Source organism: Rhizophagus irregularis, chromosome 17, assembly GCF_026210795.1.
Source record: "Rhizophagus irregularis chromosome 17, complete sequence".
In the NCBI taxonomy this organism is placed as follows: Eukaryota; Fungi; Glomeromycota; class Glomeromycetes; order Glomerales; family Glomeraceae; genus Rhizophagus; species Rhizophagus irregularis.
This window is the reverse complement of record NC_089445.1, coordinates 2,879,386-2,905,476: the sequence shown is the minus strand read 5'-3', so window position 1 is coordinate 2,905,476 and position 26,091 is coordinate 2,879,386. Positions and strand designations below refer to the sequence as shown.

At 25.9% G+C, this 26,091-nt stretch overlaps 5 protein-coding genes across 5 annotated transcripts; all 5 read left to right on the top strand.

The window, feature by feature from the left end:
* Positions 1–3,892: 3,892 nt before the first annotated feature.
* OCT59_009345 (uncharacterized protein) lies at positions 3,893–4,219 on the top strand (the record flags this gene model as incomplete). The annotated part of the gene is made up of 2 exons (XM_066133482.1): positions 3,893–3,944; positions 4,032–4,219. The coding sequence occupies 2 exons, from the start codon at positions 3,893–3,895 to the stop codon at positions 4,217–4,219; spliced, it is 240 nt and encodes a 79-aa protein (XP_065999918.1).
* Positions 4,220–10,303: 6,084 nt separating this feature from the next.
* Positions 10,304–12,259, top strand: OCT59_009344 (uncharacterized protein; the record flags this gene model as incomplete). The annotated part of the gene is made up of 7 exons (XM_066133481.1): positions 10,304–10,780; positions 10,863–11,691; positions 11,774–11,794; positions 11,884–11,934; positions 12,012–12,056; positions 12,127–12,189; positions 12,252–12,259. The coding sequence occupies 7 exons, from the start codon at positions 10,304–10,306 to the stop codon at positions 12,257–12,259; spliced, it is 1,494 nt and encodes a 497-aa protein (XP_065999917.1).
* A 5,655-nt stretch (positions 12,260–17,914) lies between these two features.
* OCT59_009343 (uncharacterized protein) lies at positions 17,915–18,543 on the top strand (the record flags this gene model as incomplete). Its single annotated transcript, XM_025330354.2, has 5 exons — positions 17,915–17,966; positions 18,035–18,120; positions 18,186–18,250; positions 18,319–18,460; positions 18,523–18,543. 5 exons carry the CDS (start codon positions 17,915–17,917, stop codon positions 18,541–18,543), a joined length of 366 nt encoding a protein of 121 aa, XP_025179140.1.
* A 2,815-nt stretch (positions 18,544–21,358) lies between these two features.
* OCT59_009342 (uncharacterized protein) lies at positions 21,359–22,546 on the top strand (the record flags this gene model as incomplete). The annotated part of the gene is made up of 2 exons (XM_025310761.2): positions 21,359–22,016; positions 22,083–22,546. The coding sequence occupies 2 exons, from the start codon at positions 21,359–21,361 to the stop codon at positions 22,544–22,546; spliced, it is 1,122 nt and encodes a 373-aa protein (XP_025179141.2).
* A 29-nt stretch (positions 22,547–22,575) lies between these two features.
* OCT59_009341 (uncharacterized protein) lies at positions 22,576–23,557 on the top strand (the record flags this gene model as incomplete). The annotated part of the gene is made up of 3 exons (XM_066133479.1): positions 22,576–22,660; positions 23,121–23,245; positions 23,312–23,557. 3 exons carry the CDS (start codon positions 22,576–22,578, stop codon positions 23,555–23,557), a joined length of 456 nt encoding a protein of 151 aa, XP_065999916.1.
* Positions 23,558–26,091: the final 2,534 nt, after the last annotated feature.

The window sequence follows — 26,091 nt, the reverse complement described above, 5'->3', positions numbered from 1 at the left end:
GTAATTAGGAATCTGACTTTGATTGATTGTAGCGGTGCTTTATTTTTATTTTATCTTATTTTTTTTGTTCGGGCCCCTGTAAAAAAAGTCGATCCGTTTTTTATTTTCCATCTTTTTTCCGTAAAAAGGCTCATATTTCCGGAATTAATAACCTTATATCATGAAATTTATCGAATTATTTACCTTTTCCGTGAATAGATCCGTGAAAGGCTCATTTTTACGGAGTTTTTACAGAAATAACGGATAAAATTTTTTATGGAGGGGACACAAAAAAGGCCATTTAAATTCGAGATTTCGAAATATTACAGGTATGTGAGATCGGCATAGGTACCTGTATCAATTATTTTGTATACCCTTTGATGCTTACCTGTCTAAAACATATCGGCGGATTTACGTAATTAATTAAAGAACTGGGTTTTCTCATTTCTACAATAAATTTCCATTTCTACAATGAATTCTCATTTCTACAATAAGTTTATTATAATCAAATGACATGTGATTACGCAAATCCGCCAGTGAATTCGGTTTAGATTTTGGCGATCATGTAGAGTTTTAGAATCTCCTTTGAAAAATTAATAGACACGTTATTAAATAATACCAATAATGGGTGCTTAATATGATAATCTTTTTCTTATGTAATCAAAATAAGAAAATATTCTCATTGGAACCAATTAATCAGTTTAAGAAAAAGTAATTAAGACTTAAGCCTCAAATAAAAATATTTTAAATTACGAAATATTAAATTGATGAAATCTTATTTGAAGCTTAACAAAATATTTAATAGGCCAATGATAATGAATTTTAAATAGTAACACATAATAGTATTATAAAATTAATAACCATCATTTCTAAAGAAAGTTTATAAATAGTAAATAGTATAATTCAATATAATTCAATATCAATATGAATATACATTGTTTAATAATTTCAAAATCTATTTTTTTTTTTTGTATTTTGAAGCTGTGAAATATGCCAATCCATTCAATCCATTTTATTTGAGAGTCTAAAATATGTGATCAATTTTGAGAATAACTGCTTTTATATTACTATATCTAATTTATTTATTTAATATAGACAATATTAATTTTATACTAAAGCTAAGATAGTATTTTTTTTTGTCCAAAAGACAAAGTTAGAAAAAAAAAGAAAAACTGATAATTTCTTAAGATAATATATAAAATAAAATTATTTTATTACTTTTTACAATGGTACATTTAGAGGATAACTTTATTCGTATTTTATTAAATTAATTATATAAACAAATAAACAAATATTTTTTAAAGAAAATAAAAATTAATATCTAATTTAATCCCAATCCAGCTGAATAATTTTACTTAATCTTTAAAGGCTTGTTTCATCCAGCAAAAGTATTTTTAGTATGAATAAAAGGAGAGAAGGGTGAAAAAGTTAAGAGAAAGTATTACTGATCGCGCCACACGAATCAAGTCGAATCATGTGGGGTGAAATTTGTATGAGTACATCACAATATATTTGAAATTATTCATTATAAATATCAATATGAGAAAAAATGATTATTACAAATTGTGTAACAATAAGAATTATAAATATATACAACATACTGCCTTAACTTTTATTATTTTTATTGTTTAATTTGTACCGGTACAAACTACGAACTTACAATGATAAAAATAATAACGATATTAGTGATATTAGTCTTGATGGTAAGAAAAGGATTTATTTTTACGCAATACCGATTTCCGCACCATTTGCTAATCAACGTATTAATAAATTTGTATCTAAGATATAATGAATATCATTAAGAAGTACATCATAGGATATTATAAAATCGCTCTTGGACTACTCTTTATTATGTCATCATCATTATACTATATAGTTCATTTAGGCCAAGTATGTATGAAAATGTAAATGATCTCCATCTCACGCAGTCGTCTTCACATGACAATAACATAATTCGTTTTTTATTTTTTAGAATATTAGAACTATGAACGAAGTTCTAGAAACGAAAATTGACGAAGCAATCTCCATATCCAACGAAAATTTAACATCGTTGAAAAAAGGTTCCAATTACTTACAAAAAAATCGATTTTCTTGACAAACAAATTGATAATAAATTCAATGCACTTACTAAGAAGTTGGGAGGAAAGCTCAATATAAAAGGAGATCCAAATCCTTGATGATAAACAATTTTTAAGACCTTCAATTTTATTTTTTTTTAAAAAAAAAATTATTTCATTTTTATTATTATTTTTTTTAAAAAAAAATTCACGCTCTTTGCAAGCATGTAATGAAAAATTTCTATTCACATAATAGTTCGTCCACTATGGTTTATTAAAATAAATACAAAGCGAATAAGCTTCTTGCTATATAATTTAGAACATTTTTTTATTGCAAATAGCTTCAATTTTCGCAATCACGTGATCAATTTCGTCTTTGTAGAACGCACTTTACTTATGTAACAAGAGTTCATGTTTAAAGGGGAGTTGGGACTATAAAATGTAAAATATATGAAATATGATTTATTTTGAACTTGTTCATTTCTAATGAAACATGACATTCGAATTTATGATAAATATTTTTTAACCATAATTGAGTTAGTTATGCAAATTTTTCAATATCTTTAATTAGTGGAAATGTCATTTGATCTGAACCTTTATTTCCACCTTCACTGTGGTCTATTTTGATAAAATTGAACATGCTTTTCATCGAACTCAAAATAATGTTGAGGCCTGGCATAGAAGATGAGTAGGTCATGCACATGTAGACGTATTTAAATAATACTGTAAAGGAAATTCAGAAAGAGCAAAATAGGGTTCAATTAGAATAGAATCAAATTTTATGAGGATCACCACGAAATTTACCTAAAAAAAAAAAAAAAGATCGTTGAGCGTGAATCCTGAATTCAAAGGTTATATGATGATAGGCCAGTCTTAGATTTTTTTTGCGAGGAATTGCTCATAATCTTTCATCATTGTAGTTTTAACTCAAACTATTTTTTGTATTATGATTTACAAATTTATATTGAATAAAAAAATAAACTTCGATTTATATAATTATAAAGCATTAACAGTTAATTTATAATTATTAAACAGAATAAATTAATAAATGTGTAAAGGTACGAAGTGAGTGTGTTTAATATAATTTTGCTGCGTCAATGACCCATCTGTGTCAATCATTTGATTGTCGGTAATGTGATCGGGTTTCCATTTTTTAGTGATTATAAAACCATTTTCTGTTGATGTGGCTGTGAAGTGAATAATCAGATAAAAGAAATGAGTTATACTTTCCTGATCTTAGTTATCACTTTGAACAATATATACTATATATTTTTATTTATTTCTTCTTTTTTTTTTAAAGATAAATCTCATCTATTGCACTGTTCGTTCCGATTGTGGCTCAATGTAAAAAAACGCGGCAAAATACTCTCATAAGTTAATAAAAAAAAAAATTTTTTTTTACAGATAATTGCGGCTGAAATAATTATTAACATCAAAATCTCGAATTTTCTCATTTTTAACTTAAAGTGGCTGCTCTCCAATTGTAAATTTTAACATAGCACAATGCAGAAAACGTGTCAAAAATACTCTTGTACGTCTTTACTTCGCCCTCATTAATAACAAATGATCGCGGCTAAAAGTAATTATTAACATCAAAATTTCACATTTCCTCGTGTTGCTCTGCTCTTCAATTGTAAATTTTAACATAGCTATGGCGCAATATAGGAAAACGTGGAAAAATACTCTAGTACACCTCCTTTACTTCGCCTTCATTGATTCATGAAATAATTTGAAATAGTGTTATTATAAAAAAGTTTTCTTATATAAACACTTTGAGAAAGAGGTGAGAAATTTCTTTAAATAAATTAATAAACAACGAATTAAAAATTATATATATCACAATCACAAAATCAATAATGAAATTCAAATGCTTATTGCTAATTTTCGTTTTTACTATTATTTTAACGGGTAAATAAATCATCACTTTAAAAGAAAATTTTCTTTTTTATTCATATTAATATTAAGGATTCTTTTATTGATAATTTAAATTTACAGATGCAGCACCGACATTGAAACGTGACGCGGACGCAGAAGTGAAACAATTACACGATCGGCACTTGGGACGGAAACGTGACGCGAACGCAGAAGCCAACTCATTCGAAGGAGACGAAGATGAGCCGATAAACGAAGAGCCGGTGTATTGGAACGAAGAGCCGGCGGATTGGCAAGATCCATTCACATAGTTTTTCTTATTATTTATTTATCAGGGAAAAGAAGCAATGTAACTTACCTTATGATATGATTCAAATATATATAAAAATTTTTTTATTTGAAGTTAATTAAGCAAAGTTTTCTGAATAATTATAGGGGAAGTTTTTTTTTAATAATATTATATACGTAATGTAATAATAATTTTTCTTTAAATTAGAATTACATTAAATTGTATAATATTATTTAATGAAATTACTTTATAGTTTATTCAACTTCATCTCCAAAAACATACATGAATTTTTACAATAATATTTAGTATGTTTATAACAAAATCATTTTGTTGGCCATAATGGTCATTGATTCACACGCTTTTTTCGTGAAATATTTTGATACTTTGAGAAAAAAGAAATTGAACGCACAAAATAGCTGTGCCACAATTCTTTATTCGTCATCTAACGTAAGTTTTTTTTTTGTGAAATTAAAAAAACTCGTTATCATTTTACGAACACTACAATATAAATTTGCAAATCACACAAGAATCACACTTTAACTAGTTTTTTTTCAGAAATAGGACGTATTTAAGTGAGGATTTAAGGTGGAGAGTACGATACTGTATTTATCTTGTGACGACAATAATTACAAGAAATTTCACAACCACTAAGAATCAGCAGCATATATCCCAACAGTACACAGAATTCTTAGATGTTATCAAAGAATGGAGATTTGTAAACAAATCCACTTTCGCGACAAAAGTAAGGAGAAAATTTTTTATAGGTTCTGACATCATAATTTTATAACTAGTATTGACGTTAATCTATTTTATTTAGATTTTACAGGAAATTAATATTATCTGGATGAAATTGTTGGAGAGATCAGAGATGATTGAGAAAACTGGAAGAGGTTTCTATACCTACAATACTTTATGAGATCTTTAAAATTTTGTGGATTAACAAGAAAGAATATATATATCGTATTTTATTGTATAATTAATTGTTAAAAATTGGTAAAAATTATTAATCAATTATTCTTTTTTATCACGTGCTTATTGGTATTAAACATTATTGAAATTTTTCCATTACCTTACAAATATTTTTGTTTATTTATTAATTATAATTGAGAAAATAAAATAATAATATCAAAGCAAAATATAATATATTTTAATGAGATATTCGTATTTGGTTTTTGTTGTTTGGATTTTCTTAAAAATAATCTCTATTATTATAATAAAGAACAATTTTAATTAGATTGAGAACTAAAGTAATTAAAGACAAAATGATGTATTTCTTTCACAAAAGATATTATACCGAAGCATACTTAATTGTACAGAATCAGATAACGCGTTCGGTAAATTTCTGGAAATTTCTAATTACCTTCTATTTTATTAGTATTTTATATTGAAATTTCCACCAATTTTTAGTTATTAAGAACTTTTGATATTTTTTTATAAAAGGAAAAATCAAATATTTAAAATAAAAAACAAATTAAAGATTTGATGACACAGTCCCCAATAGATTATAAAATACATAAACTTTAAATACTTGAGGTTATGAAGTTCCGAGATATTTTTATATATTATCCGAGTTTAGCTCAAAATATATCAATACTGATGCATATAACGTTAATAAATATTATGTTACTCGAAATTTTATAATAATCACAGATTATTACGAGTCGGGAGATCTCACACATTACATAACTAATGATTTAGATATATATAATTTTGGTATAAATATTCTAACAAATATAAAATTCTAACATTTGATTTGACTTAAGATGAATCTAATAAACCAAAGATCAATGTGAATTAATGACAGGGTTTGGAATCGAAATCATAATACAGAACTTATTATTGAAATATGTGATGGACTTCGTCCACCAATTGTTACAAATGCACCGAAGGTTATGTTGAACTAGTAATATCTTCATAAATCTCTATCTATAAAAAAAAGCATTGTGCGACCGTGACGTTAAGACTACCCTGCATAAAAAGGTGGATTTAAATTGGATCGTCCGTCATCATGTGTCTGCGCCCTGTGCTACAGATTTTTATATAGTGGCGCATCATTTGACATTGATTAGCAGCTCTAATCCCAATACAATTTTGAATTAGGCTGCATAAATGATTGGCGTAAAAACAAATAATCCAATTAGTACTAATTGTAATATAAAATATAAAAAATTTATTGAGCAATCGTCATTGTTTTTTTAAAAAAAAAGTTTTTTGGATTTTCCCATACGACACATTTCTTTTTTTTTTTTAAAAAAAAATATTTTTCAGTTTCTGAATTTTCCCATATGACGAAAAAAAAATCCCTTTCTTTTAAAAAAAAATACACCTTTTCTTTTACATTTAATTTTTAATTTCTAATACCTGCACAGCTCTCAAAGTAGGATTTTACCAGGGGGATTGAACATTTTTAATAACAGCAATTAAATAATTATGCAAAAAACCAAAAAAAAACCAAAAAAATAAAGCTTTCTTTTTTTAGGTATCAGTGGTTTTCTTGGTTTGTCTTCAGACGCGTGGAAATTTGGTAAGGAAGGATTTAATACATTTCTTTTAATCAAACATTTCTAACAGTTTGATTTTTCATTTTTTTAGATAACTGAATAAGGAATAATTTATACACGAACAGAATTGTGGTGAGTATTTTTTCAAAATTTTTTAACAAAACATTTACTAACATCATGTTTCTTCCTTTTTTATATGGTTTGTTCATGATTCTGGACATGTGAAATTTTAGTAGGTTCTTTTAAAATGCTTCTTTTAACATAATGTTAGTTAACAAAATGTTTACTAATGTTTATTTTTGCATTCTGTAGGGTGGTTCTTTGGCTCTTTCCAGACATGGAATTTGTAAGTGTTTTTCATTAATTTTTTTTATTTCTTAATGAAATGAAACATTAAAACTAACATTTTGTGTTCTATATTTTGTAGTTTAGACAGTACTGCAACACCTTGGACAGATGTAAATTTTGGTAAATAATATTTTCCTAACATTATTTCTTTAACGAAACATTATTGATGATTCATTCTTTTCTTTTTTTTAGTAGATGATCAATTTTTGAGAACTTTGGGTAAGTTCTGAAAATGAATTTTAAACTTTAAAAAATGTCACTAATTTAACTTTTTTTTTGTAGGGAACACCCTTTTCTCTTTTTTAGGTTTTGGTGGTACCTTTCAGAGTGAAGGTTAGTTTGAATTATATTTTTAATTTTTTTTAAAAAATTCTTTTTCATAATTACTAATCATTTTTTCTTTTCTTTTTTTAAATTTTGGTACCTTTTTTTAGGTCTAATGATTCTTTGGATGTTTTTTAGGTTTGCCCGGCTTCCTAATGAACCACTATGACTATTATAATAACTATTATAATAAAAAATGTATTGCATATTATTTATACTGACACTCATTATCTGTTATACTTTGTAATGATTAATATTCCTATTAATATGTAATAATTTTTAAAATATTTCGCAAGGATTGTGAGTGCTGTAAAATCACTATGGCATATGAAGTTTATACCGTAATATATTAAATCGTCGTAATGCCGTAATTATTTAATGCTAAATATACAAAAATTACACAAAGAAAGTAAATATTTTTTTTTATTATGCCGAAGATAATTTGTAATCCGTAAATCTATAATGCTGATCTTGATGATTTGTTAGATATTTAAATGGTAAAATCCATATTTCGTAATGCCGTAAATTCAATTCGGCAATTCCGACGGCACCTATAAAAATCCCTTGCCATACACAGCCTATGATTCCCTATTTACCACAAAATTCTAAATTAATGCTAATAACATTCTAGACTTTATATAACAGCTTAGCAGAAAGGTATCTGATTTTCATAATTTTAATTAGCCAGGCCCGCGTAAAACGCGGGCATCCAGCTAGTTGTATTATAAATATAAACCAACTAAAATTATAGAGTCACCAGATATTGGATCTATAACAAGTAATCTAGACGTTATATATAAAAGCAGACCTTTAAGTGCAATGACAAAATCTGCAAAATCTACGAGAAATTTAAAAAGTCAAAGTATTAGTTTAAAATTTGATAAATAATGTGTCAGTTAAATTTATTTGATTATTTCTGTACAATTATTAAACTTTTGTATATACTATCAAAAAGAAAAAGAAAGTTTGATGATAATCTGTTTAAGCTTTTTTTTTCCATGAATTAATTTAGCAAATTTATTTTTATCTCAAAAAATTTTAGATGAAATCAACAAAAAAAATCCAATTATTTGAAGATGAAAATAATGGTAAAAATCATATCTTATATGACTCACTATCTTTTTACAGAACTTGACTTGGATATTGATAATAATATACAATTTATCAATAATGGTAAGTAAAATTATTGCTTATATTTTTGTAAATTTACGAATTAATTAGTTTTTTTTTGTAATATAAATAGATTATATTTATTCGGCAATGATGCTTTTTTTTTCCCGTGAAGGTCATGGTTACACAGACTTTGAAGTATATTAAGTTCGTTCTATATATCAAGTTATAAATTTAAGACTATCGTGACTTCATTCAACGGACAGATGAACTAGCAGATAAATATTGAATTTATTGAAATACAAAATAAACATATTAATATAACAACATTTCAATTATAACGGGCAACCATAAATTATAATTTTGTACCTCCTTCTTAATTCAAAATAAATCATGTGGAATAATGCAAATGGTTGTACAGAATAAGTTCTAGCAACCAAAAATTTTTATGGTTCCAAAAAATTAATTTTTCTTGGAATTCCCAAACTGGTTTTTATTATTTTTTTTTTTATTAATATAATAAAAGTAATTAATTAAACAGGTGATACCTCAGATACAATATAAATAATTTTGATCTTTTAATAGTTTCTATATTTATATTAACACAAATGACAAATTAACAAAGTACAAGAATATTCGAATATTCTTTACTGCGGAAATAGTAATTTATGCAAAATGTTATCCCATGACACATTGACACAGCACAAAAACAAATATCGATCGTTATCTTAAAGAGATGTTAATCGATACTTGATAGAGTTCGATACAGCTACTCAAAATGAAGAATCACATGAATATACTGTAAGTCTAGATCACGCCACATAAGTTATTTTTGTCTATCAAAATTTGATTTCGGAGTTTGATGATTAAAAAAAATCCGTGATAAGGTGATAAGCTATTTGGTATTAGAAGTTACGTTTTGCATAGACTATCATCTTATAATCATATTAATATCGTTTAAAACCCTTTTTTTCTTCTTTTACCATACATACATACTTATCACTATACATTTGTTTATTTAGAAGTTATCGGTTGCCGATTTTCTTGTGGGATTTTGTTTTTAATATTAGGTAGACAATAACAGTTATGTCACGTGACCACAATTTTACCGAGAAGCATACCAAATATTATTTAAAATCTCAAGGGTTGCTTTCTTTTTCAATAATAAAAAGGTTTGGAATTTTTTCATTATTGCCACTTTTCATTATTTTTCATTTCTTTTTTTTTTACACATTCATATATTATATTGGCGCATCATCGAAAAAAACAAAAGAATGCCTAATTTGGATGTTTGAAAATTCATTGTTTCCTTTCACATGTAAAGCCTTATCAGTGTCCGGTTCACAAACTGCCATTCTTTGATGTTTATGGGTTTAAATAAAGTAATCATGATCATTTGGCGCTTTTGTTGATGATGAATATGGTTAAAATGAACTTTTATAAACAATAATAACTTCTTTGGTATGAGTAACGTCATCAAACTTAAAATGATCGACTCAAAAGCAGGTAAAGCAGGTACTGTACATCGTTTCACGAATAATCAAAAAAAAAAAATTTTTTTTAATGTCATTGAAAGGAATATTCTGAAACGGAATTTTTTTTCCTTTTGCATTTTTCTGATTACGTAACGTAAAGTATAATCATATATAAAATCCCATTGTTTTACGTATTCCAGCAAAACTTAAACGATTTCTTTACGGTATCGATTTTTTTTTTTTAAAAAAAAAGATTTTTTAATATTCTGCGGATTAAACAATTTTTTTAAAAAATATTTATATATCAAAATACTGTACGTATATAAATTATCAAATTATATTCAAATTATGGAACAAACAAATTATAAATTAAAAATTAATTTTTTAATAACTGATGATAATACATCTTTAATTAATAATAATCAACCTCAAAAGACGTCAACAAAATCAAGGTTGAAGAAATGTAGAGAATGTAATCGAAAAAGAAAGAATTTTAATGAAATTCATCAAATCTGTCATTTATGTTTTAAAGCAAAATCTGTTACACTAAGTGGAAATAAAGTTATTGATGATTTTATAAGATATACATTGACTAATCGTTATAAAAAAGCTGGAAAAATGGAATTTGTTCAATTTGATAGATTCATAAATATTAAACTTATTTCTGAAGGAGGTTTTAGTAAAATTTATAAAGCCACTTGGATGGATGGTCCAATATCAAGATGGAATGATAAACAACAAAATTATAGGCGTGATGGTGAAATGATTGTTGTTCTTAAAGAACTTAATGATTCTAAAAATATTGATTCTAAACAATTAAGTGAGGTATGATCAATACCATTTTTTGATATTTGTACGTACATATAAAATTATTTATATATTTTTAACTTTTTCATTTTTTTTTTAGCTCAAAGTATTTTATAATCTTATTTTACAACATAGAAATCATGGTGATTATAATGATTTTGATAATCATAATTATACTACCAAATATTTTGGTATGACTCAAAATCCCATCACCCAAAATTATATGATAATTACAAAATATTATAAATCAGGAAATCTTTCAAATTATATAACTAATGATTTTTTTAATATTAGTTGGCATGATAAATTAATTAAATTACTTCAAATTATAAGTGGCTTAAAAAATATACATTATGCGAATATTATTCATAAAGATTATCATAGTGGAAATATTTTTATAGATTATCTTGCTATAATAAGTGATTTAGGAATAAACCAATCTGCGATTGATAATAGTGAGATTTATGGTGTCATTCCTTATGTTGCTCCAGAGGTTTTTCAAGGTCAAAAATATATTAAAGCATCTGATATATATAGTCTCGGTATGATTATGTGGGAATTAATGAATGGTAGAAAACCTTTTTGGGATCAAAATCATGATATAAATCTTATTATTGAAATATGTAATGGTTTTCGTCCTCCAATTGTCACAAATGCACCTGAAGGTTATATTGAATTAATGCAAAATTGTTGGCATTCTGATCCAAATAAAAGACCAACAGCTAGTGATATATTTAAAATTGTTGAAAATATTATATTCAATGAATCTAAAATAAGTTGTTTTAATCCAACTAAAATTATTTATTCACCAAATATTGGACCTGTAACAACATATAATCCAGGTGCTATCTATAAAAGTAGATTACTAAGTGAATTGATAGGATTAGTAAAATCTACATTAAGTAATCAAAGAATGATTTTAGAATTTAGTAAGTTAAAATTATTTTTATTAAAAAAATAAAGTTAAATTAAACAAATATTAACTTTTTTTATTTATTATATGTAAATTAGGACATTACCCTTCTATTAATGGTAATTTATTTTAATAATATTTATTTATTATAATAATTTAATATGTTAAAATAATTCTAACTCACACATGTTTTTTTTTAATAAAAAAGATAAAAGAATATATAGTAACTGTGATTTGATTGAAAATAATCATGAAAATGGTATGATGATAAAGATTTTATTTTTTCATAATTGATTAAATAACTTTTTCTAAATCATACTTTCATATTTACTTTAGATAAAAGTATTAAAAGGATCAAATTATTTGAAGACGGAAATAATGGTAAGTGCTATTTCTTTTTATACAGTATAACTATATCCCTGTCATTTTCATGAAAAATTTTTATTTTTAGATTATTTGACTGGATTTGATATTGAGAATAATAATACAAATTACAATGTACTTAACAATAACGGTAAGAAATGTTTTTTAACATATACACTTTAATTTAATAATTTATTAATATCTAAATTACAGATTATTAGATCATGAAATATATATATAGTGTATTAGCTTGATATTTTTGATATTGCAATAGCATGATTATTAGTTTTATTACAATTATATGTTAATACTTCAGAAATTGTATGGATACATAGTAACACATAAGAACATTTTATCAATTATATAATATTATAGTTTTATATTATAAAATATGTATTTATAAAGTATTTTCATATGATGATACTCATGAAAGTTGTTGATGATTATTGTAAGTAAATAAAGAACATTTCATAATTATTACTTAATAGGTGCTATAATATTTAAATATGGTGACAAAAAGGCAGCATCACTTTTGCAATGAAAGTGGTCAATTGTTGTTTTTGTTTGTCATTAATTTCTCTTATAGTTGTTGACTTATCTTTCAGTAATAGGTATAAATTAATTTAATTTTACAATTAGCTATTTGTTCTTAAGTCCATATAGAAATTCTCAAAACAATATTATCCTGAAAATAATTTCTATAAAATAGCAAACTTTTTTTAAATCAAGTTTCAAAAAAAAAAAGATTGAAGTAAAATATCTAATGGATATTTATTAAAATTTTACTAGAAATATGATGTCATAGATTTTACATAAAATGAAATTTATATTTTAACATTTTATTATTAACTTCATTTATATCATCTGATTAATCTTAATAAATTCATATTGTAAAATTTTCACTGTATTTAAATAACAAATGAGAAATCTTTAATATATTTAATATATTTGAAATAAAAAGTTAGATCCTAAAAAAAAAATTTTTAAGATTATAAATCTTTCCATAAAATATAAATTAAATCTGATACAAATAAAGGAATTTTTTGATAAATTTACATAATATTTGATAAATAAAATTTACATAGTAAAATCCTAAAATCTTATCCATATAACTTAAATTGAAATTAGAATAAATTCTTTTGATTTTAACCAGCAAATGCACGATATAAATATTCAATTTTCTATTTTTAGTTTATTTTTTTTTACAAGATACTCAAGTATTAAGGATGATATATTATTATGGAAATAAAAATAAACCTATTTGATTATTTTAACAGATAAATAAAATTTTTCAATAAAATCAATCTGCCTGTTATTTATGACTAATCCTTCTAAAAAAAAATAAGGTCTTTAATAATAACAGCAATAATTGAAAAATTAAACTAGAAAATAAAGAATCAACTATTCAATAATTGAAAGTTAGTAAAAGAAAAATGTTCATAACTTCATATATTTAATATATACTTCTTTAATTATAGATTTCAGAAAATAAACAAATAACATATTTACTAATTAAGAAAAATCTTTTTAATATTTAGCTAAATTTTCATATCTAGAACTCCTGAAATTTTTTAAGACTTCTAAAATATCTGAACACTCTAAGAGAACTTAGCTAAAAACGTTATTTTTTTTTGAATTAGTTTTAATGTTTTATAATAATTTTGAAATATAATTAAGATACTTTTAATATATCAAAATGCTTTAATTATACTTTTATTATTATTTTGTAATTGTACTGTATCTAGCTTTATAATAATAATTCAAAATAATATCACAATAATTTTTTAATATTTTTATAATTATTTATATAATTAACTTCAATATTATTTTAATATTAATTTCAAAAAAAATACTTCATTAATAAGATGATCTTTTTGTTCTTTATATTAACTAGGCAAGGCAATATAATTTCCAAATAAATTATATTTTACTTTACTCATACTGCTAATCAATAAAATATATCAGAAATAAAAGATGCAAAGCTTTTCAGAAAATTGTTTTTTTTTGCATTATAAAATAAATACAACTATAGTTTAAAAAAAATGACTAAATCTATTTATGGCAAAAGTTACCATAAATTTCAAATTTCTATGAATTGTTGTATAAAGCTAGAGTTAGCCAAAAGTTTAAAGCCAGATTTAATTCCAAAGTATACTTTTAGAAATTGGGTTTAGTAAAAAGTAAGAAGTAGTTTTATTTCCATCCATCATAAAAATTTTTTTGGTATAATTTACATAAATTTACAGCATAAGTTTATATAATAATTTACATTAGTTTATTATAAAATGTAAAATTATGAAATTTACATTTACATAAATAATAAAATATGGGTTACATAAACTTATATGATGTAATAAATCTCAAGTTATACTTAAAAAATTTCCTGAAGGTTAATAAGCTTCCAGAAAGCATATTGAGGGTAGAATATAATTTAGCTTTTTCTGCACCAACTATAGTTACATTTTAACTTAATTATTATAACAAGGCTATGAAAGATTATTTTACCATAAAAGCAACAAAAACTCCTCATATCACAAAAAAATAAATCAAATTCAAGCAGAATAGTATACTTATTAGAGTAGGATTAAATTTCTATTTTAATATTTTTTTAAAAAAGAATTAAACTGAAATTATCTTTTTTAATATTTTTTTTAGAAAATCAAATTAAATTATTAATTTTGTGAATTCCCAATACTGCTTCTATTTATAAAAGGAATAATTTTACTAATTGTATTTTATAATGCATCTCCAATACTTCATGTATCAATAATTATTGAAGTGAACAATTCCATATAATTCCCCCAAACATACGTTAACTGAAACAATCTTTGTATTTTAAGCCCAGGCTGATATGAAATTTATTTTATCGAGCCCAGAAGAAATATATATAATAGGTTCAGGTGACAATACTATGAGCTGTATGCAGACTTTTCATTAGCATAATTGACACCTGGGATTTGAAAATCCTACTTTATACGCAAATGTTTCAAGATATAGTATATATAACTCTGAATATATCTGATATTTGTGAAAATAGAGGTGGATTAGAAAGACCTCACCATTTCTGGAAAAAATTCAATGAGCAAAAGAGCTGTTCAAAAAGAAATACTAAAGAAATTTTCATTATAGTTAACATTAATAATTCACTTTAACTCATCATAAAATCACTGTTTATACTGATATATAATTAAACTGTGCATAATATTATTACTGAATTTAAATTAAAATATGCTTTAAATCCCACCCCTATAAAAAATGTTTGTCTGATAAATATTCAGAATGGGGTCGATTTTCTGAACGCTCGCACGTTATTATACAATATTTGTTACCATTTAGTACAAGATGCAGAGATTGAGAATTTTTGACCACATAAAAAACGTACAATATCATGATAATTGTCCAATATATGTCAAGTAAATGTTCAGAACGGGATCAATTTTCTGAACAAAAAACTGAACAGTGTTTAGACAACTTTTTTTATAGGACACATTTTGCTTTTGGTCATTAACAACCTTTTTATTTTTGTTATTTGATAAGTTAGCATGTATATTTTAATTAATCAATTATAATTGACGTTAAAAATATAACTTTTTAGAATTTTTTTCATGTTCAAATTTCCTTTGTCTCTTTTTTGTATCATTTGATTATATAATTCTCAAAAGTTACATGTAGAGTATGAGGAAGGTTTAAGATGATATTAGGAATTAGCTTCTAAAAGAAGTTTCAAAAATACACTCTGAAAGAAAGCTGAAAAAGCGAGAAAAGTTTATGACCTTTTTTTTGTCTTAGTGATGATAACATTAAATGGATGATATATATAATGAATTAATCATTTACAGCTAATGCTATTTCAAATTTAAGTAAGGATGATATTAAATATGATGTTACTTCATAGGTTAGAAGTAATACTAGATAAACTTAAAATATAGGTATGCTCTATGTGATCATGACGGTGATAACACCCATCATGATCAGCACTTTTTTATATAGTATTGCAAAGCATGATTATTGTTATGCATATTAAATTAGTTTTATCCACATCAAATCTAGTAATTGTCAATTTATTATATACAGGATTCATGTATGAACCATAAGATTATATTTAGTGCAGTATCAGGATCATATGTATTGTAACAAATCAAAAGTCTTCATGTTGGTGCAATTATAATTACTACCTAGTAAGGATTGTAAGAGTTGCAAACATATTTACCTATTACTACTTTTGAAGTCAAAGTGTTGTAATATTACAGATAATGATTTTCAAAAATTTCCTTTTTTGTAAAATAAAAGTAGTAATTATAATACTATATAGTAATAACATAATTACAACAAAAGTGTTGTATGTTGTAATGGTTTAACAGTGCAATATTATTTATATATATGATATATATACTGTAACAGAAAAAAATTTTTGCTTGTCTAAATTTCTTTTTATATATATATATATATATAGGTATATCATTATCTGAAGCAGTTAATTTATCTTTTGATCTAGTTTTCACTTTTCACCTTCTATTCTTTTTATATAATATATTATTGCACTTTCAAAATGTCTCTACGTTGAGATCCCCCAATTCCCTCTGTCATCAATTTACAGAGTTGCCACATCGAACGGGCATTCCCATGGTCGAACGAACGAATAAACGAACGAACGAACAATTAAACGAGCGAACAATTAATCAACAACATAATTAACAAACAACAAAATCAACGAACAATATACAACAACATTCTTGGTTCACAACATGAATAGCGTTAGTAATATAAAACGTTGAACGATATAAAATAAAATTTACTTCTCTAAATTTTCCCAAATTATATCCACTTTTACCTTTAATTTCAAACTTCGATAGCTCTCGCTACGAATTATTACCTTCCAAAAGTATATATTTAATTCATCTTAAAATTTTCATTTATTTAATTAAAATTAATTAAGCGAACATTAATTAAAGTTTAGGGTGAACCCATTACCTTTAATTAACATTAAACTTTACTAACAAATAATTAAAAAATAAAACTTATATTTTTATTGAGTTCTGTGGATGAGAACTATTGAATTACTTTGAATTCCGTTCTCTATATATACAATTTTTATGCTACTTTCTATTCTATCTATATACTATCTTTTACATTCTTTACATATTATCTTTGAACTATCTTTCTAATATACTATCTATATTTTAAATACGCTATCTTTTAATATGCTATCTTATATATTATTTTATATGTTATCTTTTCTATTATTCAAATATTACATCGTAAAGAAATAATTTATAACCCATCTTTTATGGCTGTGCTATCTTTTCTTTAAAATAATCTTTCAAATATTATGTCGTAAAGATATAATTCATCTTTTGTGGCTGTGTTATCTTTTTATATATGTTCTTTTAATATGTTATCTTTTATATTCCATCTTTTTACTATCTTTTCATATTATCTTTTATATTATTTTGTGTTCTTTAATCTTTCCGACATCATTTTATATGTTCTTTTAATCCACTTTATGTGTTTTGCTTATAATCTATCTTTTGTGGCTTATAATTATTCTTTCTTATCATTCTTGTTGTTAAAGATCGCCAAGCCGCAATTGATCGACTCTATTTATCCTATTGGTTCTTTGTCAATCATTTGATAAATATTACATCATGTAGATCATTACTCTTCTTAAATGTTTATCCTCTTCGGCTAATTATTTATCCATCCACGCCAATTCATGATTAATTTGTTCGTTCTTAATATTTGATAATTACATTTGGCGGTTGAATTTTATCATCTTTTCATGCTTGATATTCGGCCGTTTACAACGTTTTTTCATTTCCAAAAGTAATTTTGATCAATTTGAGTTAACTGCACATATAAACCCTCATTTCTTTCAAATGAATTTTATTGATGGTCAGCTTGACATAATGCCAATAGAAAATAGTACTGGTATATCACTTGATAAATAATTACTTAACAGTTTTTTGTTTAAGCTTTAATCGTACATAAAAAAATAGCTCAAAGAGAAAGGAGAATAATAACACAAGCTGGAAACTGGTGCAATGTTAATTCTAACTTAATTGGAAGCTCTATTTCTTCACAGGTACATTACACAAACATCATATTGAAAATTTTTCTGTTTTCTAAAATTATATCTTTTTATTATAGGGTTATTTTACATTACTGAATGGTGATATTTTAGGCCCTACTTTTGCTGTTGTTCTTACTGCCAGGTTTCTGAATGTCTCCAAATATAGAGATAACTTGCATCATTTTTTTTAATTTTGCTTTATTATTGCAGATGGAATACTTTAACAAATGCTCAGCAGAATGAAGAATACCTGCCAGTTGCACCAAATTTTGTTATAAAGTTATGTTCACAGAGTGATTCACCTCAGTATGTACATAATAAAATGTTGCGGTGGATTAATAGTGGTGTTGAAGTATGTAGACAAACTAGGAAATCTATTTCCTTATAGATTTCTATTAATTAATATTTTATTAGGAGGGATGGTTGATTGATTGATTTGCAAATCCACCTGAAGTAAGAATATATACTTTTAATGTGAATACAAATCAAGTCACTTGGCAAACACTTTTAAATCCTACCCAAATTACATCACAAGTTCTTAGTGAATTTGTAATAAATACACAAAATATTTTTTAATAAAAGATATAATATGATAGGATTAGGTAATTATTAATATTTAATGTTTAAATACTTAGAGTTAACCAACGATTAAATGAGGTTTCTGTTCTTTAGGGTTTCATCCAATAGGCAGAAATGAATAAAGCTTTTCTTTTACTGTATTTTTTTTTGAAGTCATTAATAAATAGCTTTTTTCTTTGCATTAATTGTAAAATGTGTAATTCAAAATGAAAATATGTAGTGTGATTAAAATCTTCTAAGGCATATTTTTGAATTGTTAACATTTATTATTTTGTACCTATTGGAAATCAAAATAATATTAATGAAAAATTACAAATAAAATTTTGCCTAATCAGGCTTTATATATACAGCGAGGATGTGATTAATTTTTTTTGATTGACACTAATTAATTCATATAATCAGTCTCCAGCTTAAAAATAAACTTACAGTATAAACCATAATGGAAATGTTGCAAATTTTATACATTGCTTAAAAACAAGAATATTACACAGATTAAATGTAGTAAATTTGTTATTAAATGGCAGATATTGAAGAGATCATTGACTTATATGCAGAAATCTCTTTTTTTACGAGAAGTATTTGAGTCTACTTAAACAACTTCTCCCATCAATAACAAATGAAATGTGAAAACGTTTATCAACCCAAAAGTGCAATTCGCTTTCTGCTATTGATCAACTCTGAAGATCCTATTATTGAGGCACTTTTAAGACATGAAAATCGTCATCCAATTTCAAATCATCATAACATGGTAAGAACCATATTTTTATTGAGGCTTTTTAGCATTTTCAAAAAGAACATACATAGTATGATTAAAAAAAGAAATGGCAATTAATTAATAGTTTATATATATACAGTATGGATACTAGCCGAGGATGCAAACAGGAACTACAGATTTCTCAGACAAAGTGGATAAAATAATGCAAACAAAAGAGGTGCAGTTTCAAAAAAATCACCTGGATATTGATTTTTCAGTGTAAACGGTCGAATATCAAGCATGAAAAGATGATAAAATTCAACCACCAAATGTAATTGCCAAATATTAAGAACGAACAAATTAATTATGAATTGACGTAGATGGATAAATAATTAGCCGAAAAGGATAAACATTTAGGAAGAGTAATGATCTACATGATGTAATATTTATCGAATGATTGATAAAGAACCAATAGAATAATTAGAGTCGATCAATTGCAGCTTAGCAATCTTTAACAATAAGAACAATTAGAAAGAATAATTATAAGGCACAAAAGATAGATTATAAGCAAAACACATAAAGCGAATTAAAAGAACATATAAAATAATGTCAGAAAGATTAAAGAATATAAAATAATATAAAAGATAATATAAAAAGATAGTATAAAGATGGAATATTAAAAAGAACATATATAAAAAGATAGCATATTAAAAGATAGCGTATTTAAAATATAGATAGCATATTAGAAAGATAGTTCAAAGATAATATGTAAAAAGAACATAAAAGATAGTATATAAATAGAATAGAAAGTAGCATAAAATTTGTATAAATAGAGAGTGGAATTCAAAGTAATTCCATAGTTCTCATCCACAGAACTCAATAAAAATATAAGTTTCATTTAATTATTTGTTAGTGAAGTTTAATATTAATTAAAGGTAATAGGTCCGCCCTAAACTTTAATTAATGTTTGCTTAATTAATTTTAATTGAATAAAATGAAAATTTTAAGATGAATTAAATATGCACTTTTGAAAAGTAATAATTCGTAGCGAGAGCTATCGAAGTTTGAAATTAAAGGTAAAAAGTGGATATAATTTGGGGAAAATTTAGAGAAGTTAATTTTTATTTTATATCGCTTAATGTTTTATATTACTAACGCTATTTATGTTATGAACCAAGAATGTTGTTATATGTTGTTGCATGTTGTTCGTTGATTATGTTGTTGTTAATTATGCTGTTGATTATTTGCTTGTTCGTTTATTTGATCGTTCATTCGATTATTCGTTCATTCGACCATGAGAATGCCCGTTCGATGTGACAACTCTGTAAATTGATGACAGAGGGAATAGGGGATCTCATCGGGTAAAATAGAGCAGGCCAATAATTTATTGATTAATACTACTTTGACAAGATTTTGCATATAACATCAGCAAGTTTTAAACAGGCGTATAAAGTGTTGAAAAATGCCATGTGTTGCTCAACGCCAAAAAACATAGGGAAATGAACCCTTTGTCAATCAACGCCACCTAAAAATGTTGAAAAATGCGTAAAACAATATCAATTTAAATGTAAAACAACATACAGTAAAATAACGATAGTTTAAAAACGTGTATACAATGTATAAAAACATGTATATTGATATTAAAAATGCATAAAGCAATGATTTTATTGTATATTATTAATATATATATTATATAAAATATCTAAATTTATTTATGAAAAAACTCTTCCCTGTACTGTTCATCCATTTTTCACATAAGAAATAATACGATTTTTTCTCGTTAATTTACTAGAAAATTAGCACTGTATTAAGACAAAAGTGTTCCTTATTTTAAACAACATACTTTTTATTATCATTCTTTTCAGTTCGTAAAGGTTTATAAGGGCTTACTAGTCCTTTGCCGCAAAAAATTTGTAGTTTTCTTGCAAAGTTTTCTTTACAAGAAGGCGTAAATACAGTGCACCAATCAGATACAGAATGCCAAATAAAGAAATTTTTGTCGGCTATACTTTTTTCCGTCCAGAAAAAGTGAAACAGTACACAAGTGCAGATAGATATGATCTACTCCACCCGAAAAGAAAAGTCCTACATCCTTTGCATATGGATTCGTTACAGAAAGAAAAAGATACATTAATGATTATCACTAATAATAAACATATAGTAAAGAAATATGATAAGCCGTTTAAGACTAGTTCAGATAGGGCTATTATGAATACTAAATACAGGATTTCAAAATACTTAACAAGTGTATTTTGTGGGTTGTCTATTGATTTAAATGCTAGAAATAAGTATTTTTGTAGAATACTTCAATTATTATTGGATAAACTTGTAGCGATAGAAAATAAATTAAAGAAACAAGAAAAGAATAGACAGACTACAACTTATATTAAATTTAGTTATGGGAAACGAACATGGTATTTAGGATTCTATATTTCATGTTCATTTTGTAGTAATGTTTGTGCTTATGTAATGTTAAACAATAGAAAAGTATGTCAAAATTGTCGTTCAAAGGTGATAGTAACACCTACGCCTTCCACACAAAATACGTTTAAAAATTATTGCCAAAGTAAACAAATTATAAGTAAACGCATAGACGTTACTTATACAAAAAAGGTTTCAATGGATAGTGGCACAGGTAACTATTTAGTTACATACTCGAATTTGGGTATTAACAAACAATTTAAAACGATGAAAAAATAAGAGAAGTATAAAAAGAGGTTTAAAAATAGTCTCAAAAATAACAAGAATAAATGGAAATTGACTAATAATGGATTTGAGTCAAAGTCAGTAGTTTCCAAACATCGATTGAAACGAAGATGTGATATTCTCAAGAAACACTATATATCAGACAAGGAATTGGAGTTTCTGGTAGACCAAGTTACAAGTAAATCAGAATACAACATGTTAAAAGAGGATATTTTTATTAACCATTCCTTCAACAGTAAATATTTTCTTGAATTAAGAAAGAAAAAAGAAGCTGCTTTTGCATGCGAAGATAGTAATGTGGCAGAACAGTCGATCAGTGCTGGTAAGAATACTATGGTCGACAATATTACCACAAATTTCCAAAAGTTAGAAATTAGAGAACAGGATAATATGGTTCCCTGGCAAGAAATACTAGGTAAAGAAGTACTGATTACAAGGCCTGAATTTCATAGGGGTTAAATAGTGTCAGAGATCTTAAAACTCTAACAATGTATTGTAATGGAGTTAGAAATAAAAGACTTGCTTATAAAGTCACTTATGATTATATAATTGGTCAGTGTGAAATAAGAGCTCGTAAGATAAAGAGCAGTTCGTGGTTTTAAGAAGGTATTAATAATAATTAGTTATTCTTGTTTTGTTATTCTATTTTCTTTTGTAAGATGGCTAATTATGAAGAAACAAATTATCAAAAGGGAAAAAATGAATAATTATTTTAGGATTTTAAATCATTTCTTATCTGATAATATTTATATAAGGCTATTTGGTTAGAAAGAAAAATATATAGACAGATTGTCTATTGAATTTATTTTTTTAGTTTCACACCATTCCATATTTGATAATATTTACATATGGCAAATTTTATTTGAAAGAAAAATATATAGACTTCTTTTAGTAGTTTTAACGAATTAATTAGAAAATTTTTTGTGTCATTTCATCATTCTGTATTCGATAGTATGTATATACAGCTTTTTAATAAAGAAAGAATCATACATGCACGTTATTTATAATGTGTAGCGATTAAAAATTTTTTTAGTTAAAATTATACAGGAGTATTCAAGAGATGATATAGATACACAAGAATTAAAAAGTAAAATTAATGGGCTTGATATGTGGGAAATTGGATGCTTATATGATTTTACATTTTTAATGAAAAATCAAGTCAGTTGTCAGTTAATAGAATTTTTAAGGTGCTTTAAAATAACTGAAGAAAAATTGTTATATAAGGTGCTAAAGCAAATAACTGGGAGAGTTTTATTAGAATTCAAAGTGCTTATTTGGGAACCAAAAAACAAGTTACAAATAAAGGAAGAAAAGCGGTGTGGTATTAGCGGTAAAGATAAAAAAGCTAAGTCAAATAGTAAACGCACTGAAGTAGGTGTTAAAGATGTTGACTGTAATATGTTAGAAAGTAATTGGAATAAGTGGAATGATTTGGCATTCCATCGTGATGGTTATTGGGCAAATTTTTAGGTAGATCATGACAGTCACCTTTGAATTTGAGGTCGCATCATGGTTTTTTAACAATGATGTGATCATTTAGATGACAGGTTGACTTGTTCTTTATGAAAAGTAGTCTTGTTTCATAATGCTTAATTCTTATATGTATTTGTTTATCTTATATTTGTAAGTTTATATATGTAAGTAAGCGTGATTATAATAAGACATGATCGCATCTATAATAAAGTTTTTTTTAAAAAAAAAAAAAAGTAAATTTATTTATGAACATCCATATATAGGAAGTGATTAACAAATCAAGAGACATTAAAATCGAATATTCACTAATTAACATTAAACCAATCCCAACCTTCGAATCTTTTGATATTAGAGTAACAAATATACCAGAATTTCCAAGCGATGAGTTTGGAAATTTTATGGAGTTGCTTACTAAATGGAATTTGTCTGATGCATGTGATAACAATATACTTAAATTTTCAAAAAAGATTTGCCACAATAATGTAATTTTACTTACATTGGTAAAAAAAGGTCATCAATTGTTAGATCAAATTGTTGTACCACATATTTCTTTTAAAAAAGCGCCTATCATGACATATAAACAAAAAATGTATTATCTTCATTATCGTCTGATTTTTGACGTTATAAAGGAATTGTTGAGCAATAAGGATATACAGTTAACTCCCTCTATAGTCACTCCCGTTATAGTCACATTCTACTATATAGTAATACCAGTTGAATATTCAAAACACTTTATTATTAAAATCTATCCTATATAGTCACAATCTATCTATAGTCACTATCACACCTATCCTCAAAAATCTTATATTAAAAAGAACCGTTTATAATCACAGTTATATAAAGAATATATTAAATAACTTGACATCTAATAATCGTAAAAAGATGTATCATAGCTTATTAGAATTGTCTCACTGAGATGAATCGAATGGTGGTAGTTTTATCCTTTTCTTTTTTTTGCAAACAGTCTTATGACTTTATCTTTTATTTATATTTAAACTTCAAAAATATATTCAAACAATATTACAGAAATAAGAAAATAAACTAATAAAAAATAAAAAGAGTAGCTTCACGACTCATACAAGTAAAGAAATCTAAACTAAAATAATATTAAAGTAAAGAAAAACTAAACTATTACAGAATCGCATACCCCAACTTTACCCGAAGGCCAGTGTAAGTCAACTATCCAACATCCAAAAATCCAGTCCGTTACCAGAAAGAAATCCTAAGAGGTTGAACTGTTAAGCGGCGCAGAAAATCCAAGTGCGAGATCCAAGATCCACCCCAAATTATAGAAGAGGATATCCAAGAAATCCAGGAATCCTGAGAAACTGTCGCCAAAAAAGAGTTGTGAATTTGTGAAGAAGTAGTAATAGATGAAGGATTCGAAGATGGGCCACGTAATTTGGAAGCAGTCGAGATACCCTGTGACTCTTCCCAAGCATGGAAAAGAACATTCCGATATAATCAAATTTCACCATATAGTTCGACTTGAAAGTCATTAAGAAGAGGAGAAATGGTTTTGTATATAACAGAGAGAGGAAAATACTGCTTCAGAAATGTCGTTAAATGCGCGGGTAACAGTCCTCTAGTGAGCCAAAAACAGGACGGAGAAGGGGTATCATAATCCCAACAATCTAAAGTAGAGAATCCAGTTTGGAAAGAAGTATCCAAGAATTTCAAGGATAAGAACGAAGATAAGCAGGAATCTCTAAATTTAATAACTTCAGAACGATGAGTTAAACATGGATTAAGATCAGGTAGGATATAAGGGCAAGTCCAAAGATGGTTCAAATCTTCAGGAGAATACAAGTGAGACTTGCGTTGTTGTAAAGTAGTCAAAGTAGGCAACATATCCAAGAGAAGTTTGATACAGAAGATCCAAAATTCAGGACGACCATTTTTATGTGAAGCGAAACCTTTAATCTGCGAAAGGAAAAATGTATACCAGCCCAGTCAAAAAGTGCAGGGGAGCCAAGTGCAGTAAATCGCACCATAGAGCAAAATGACAAAAGAGCACGAGCATCCACTATAGAACGTAAAAAATAACGAATATTCATGTCAATAGGTAAAGAATTAAAAGTCAATAGACATGGAGCATGACAAAACACTAAAGGTGAGAAGGTAGGTTGTAAAGACTAATGAGCATTTTTAGCCAAAGAATCCGCTTGTATATTATAGATGTTATCACCATGAGCAGGGACTTTAATCAAATCGACATTAAGGTTACGATCCATGATAAGTTGTCGAATAGAAAGCCAAAAAAGATGATTGGGTTCACAAAGCAACGTCGGTAAAAAGGGAGCATTAACGAAGCGTGCTCATAGCGAGATTAACTGACTACAGTTAGTATAAATTGTGATTGAAGAACTATGGGAAAGAGCATTTAATCCTAATATAACGGCATAGATTTCAGAACGCAAGGCTGAAGGAAAGCATAAAGGAAGGCACAATCATCATCATCAAGAGCGAGCCAAGCAGAAGTCATAGAAGGAGGAGAAGAGTCCTTAGCAGAAAAGAATAACTCGTCGGTA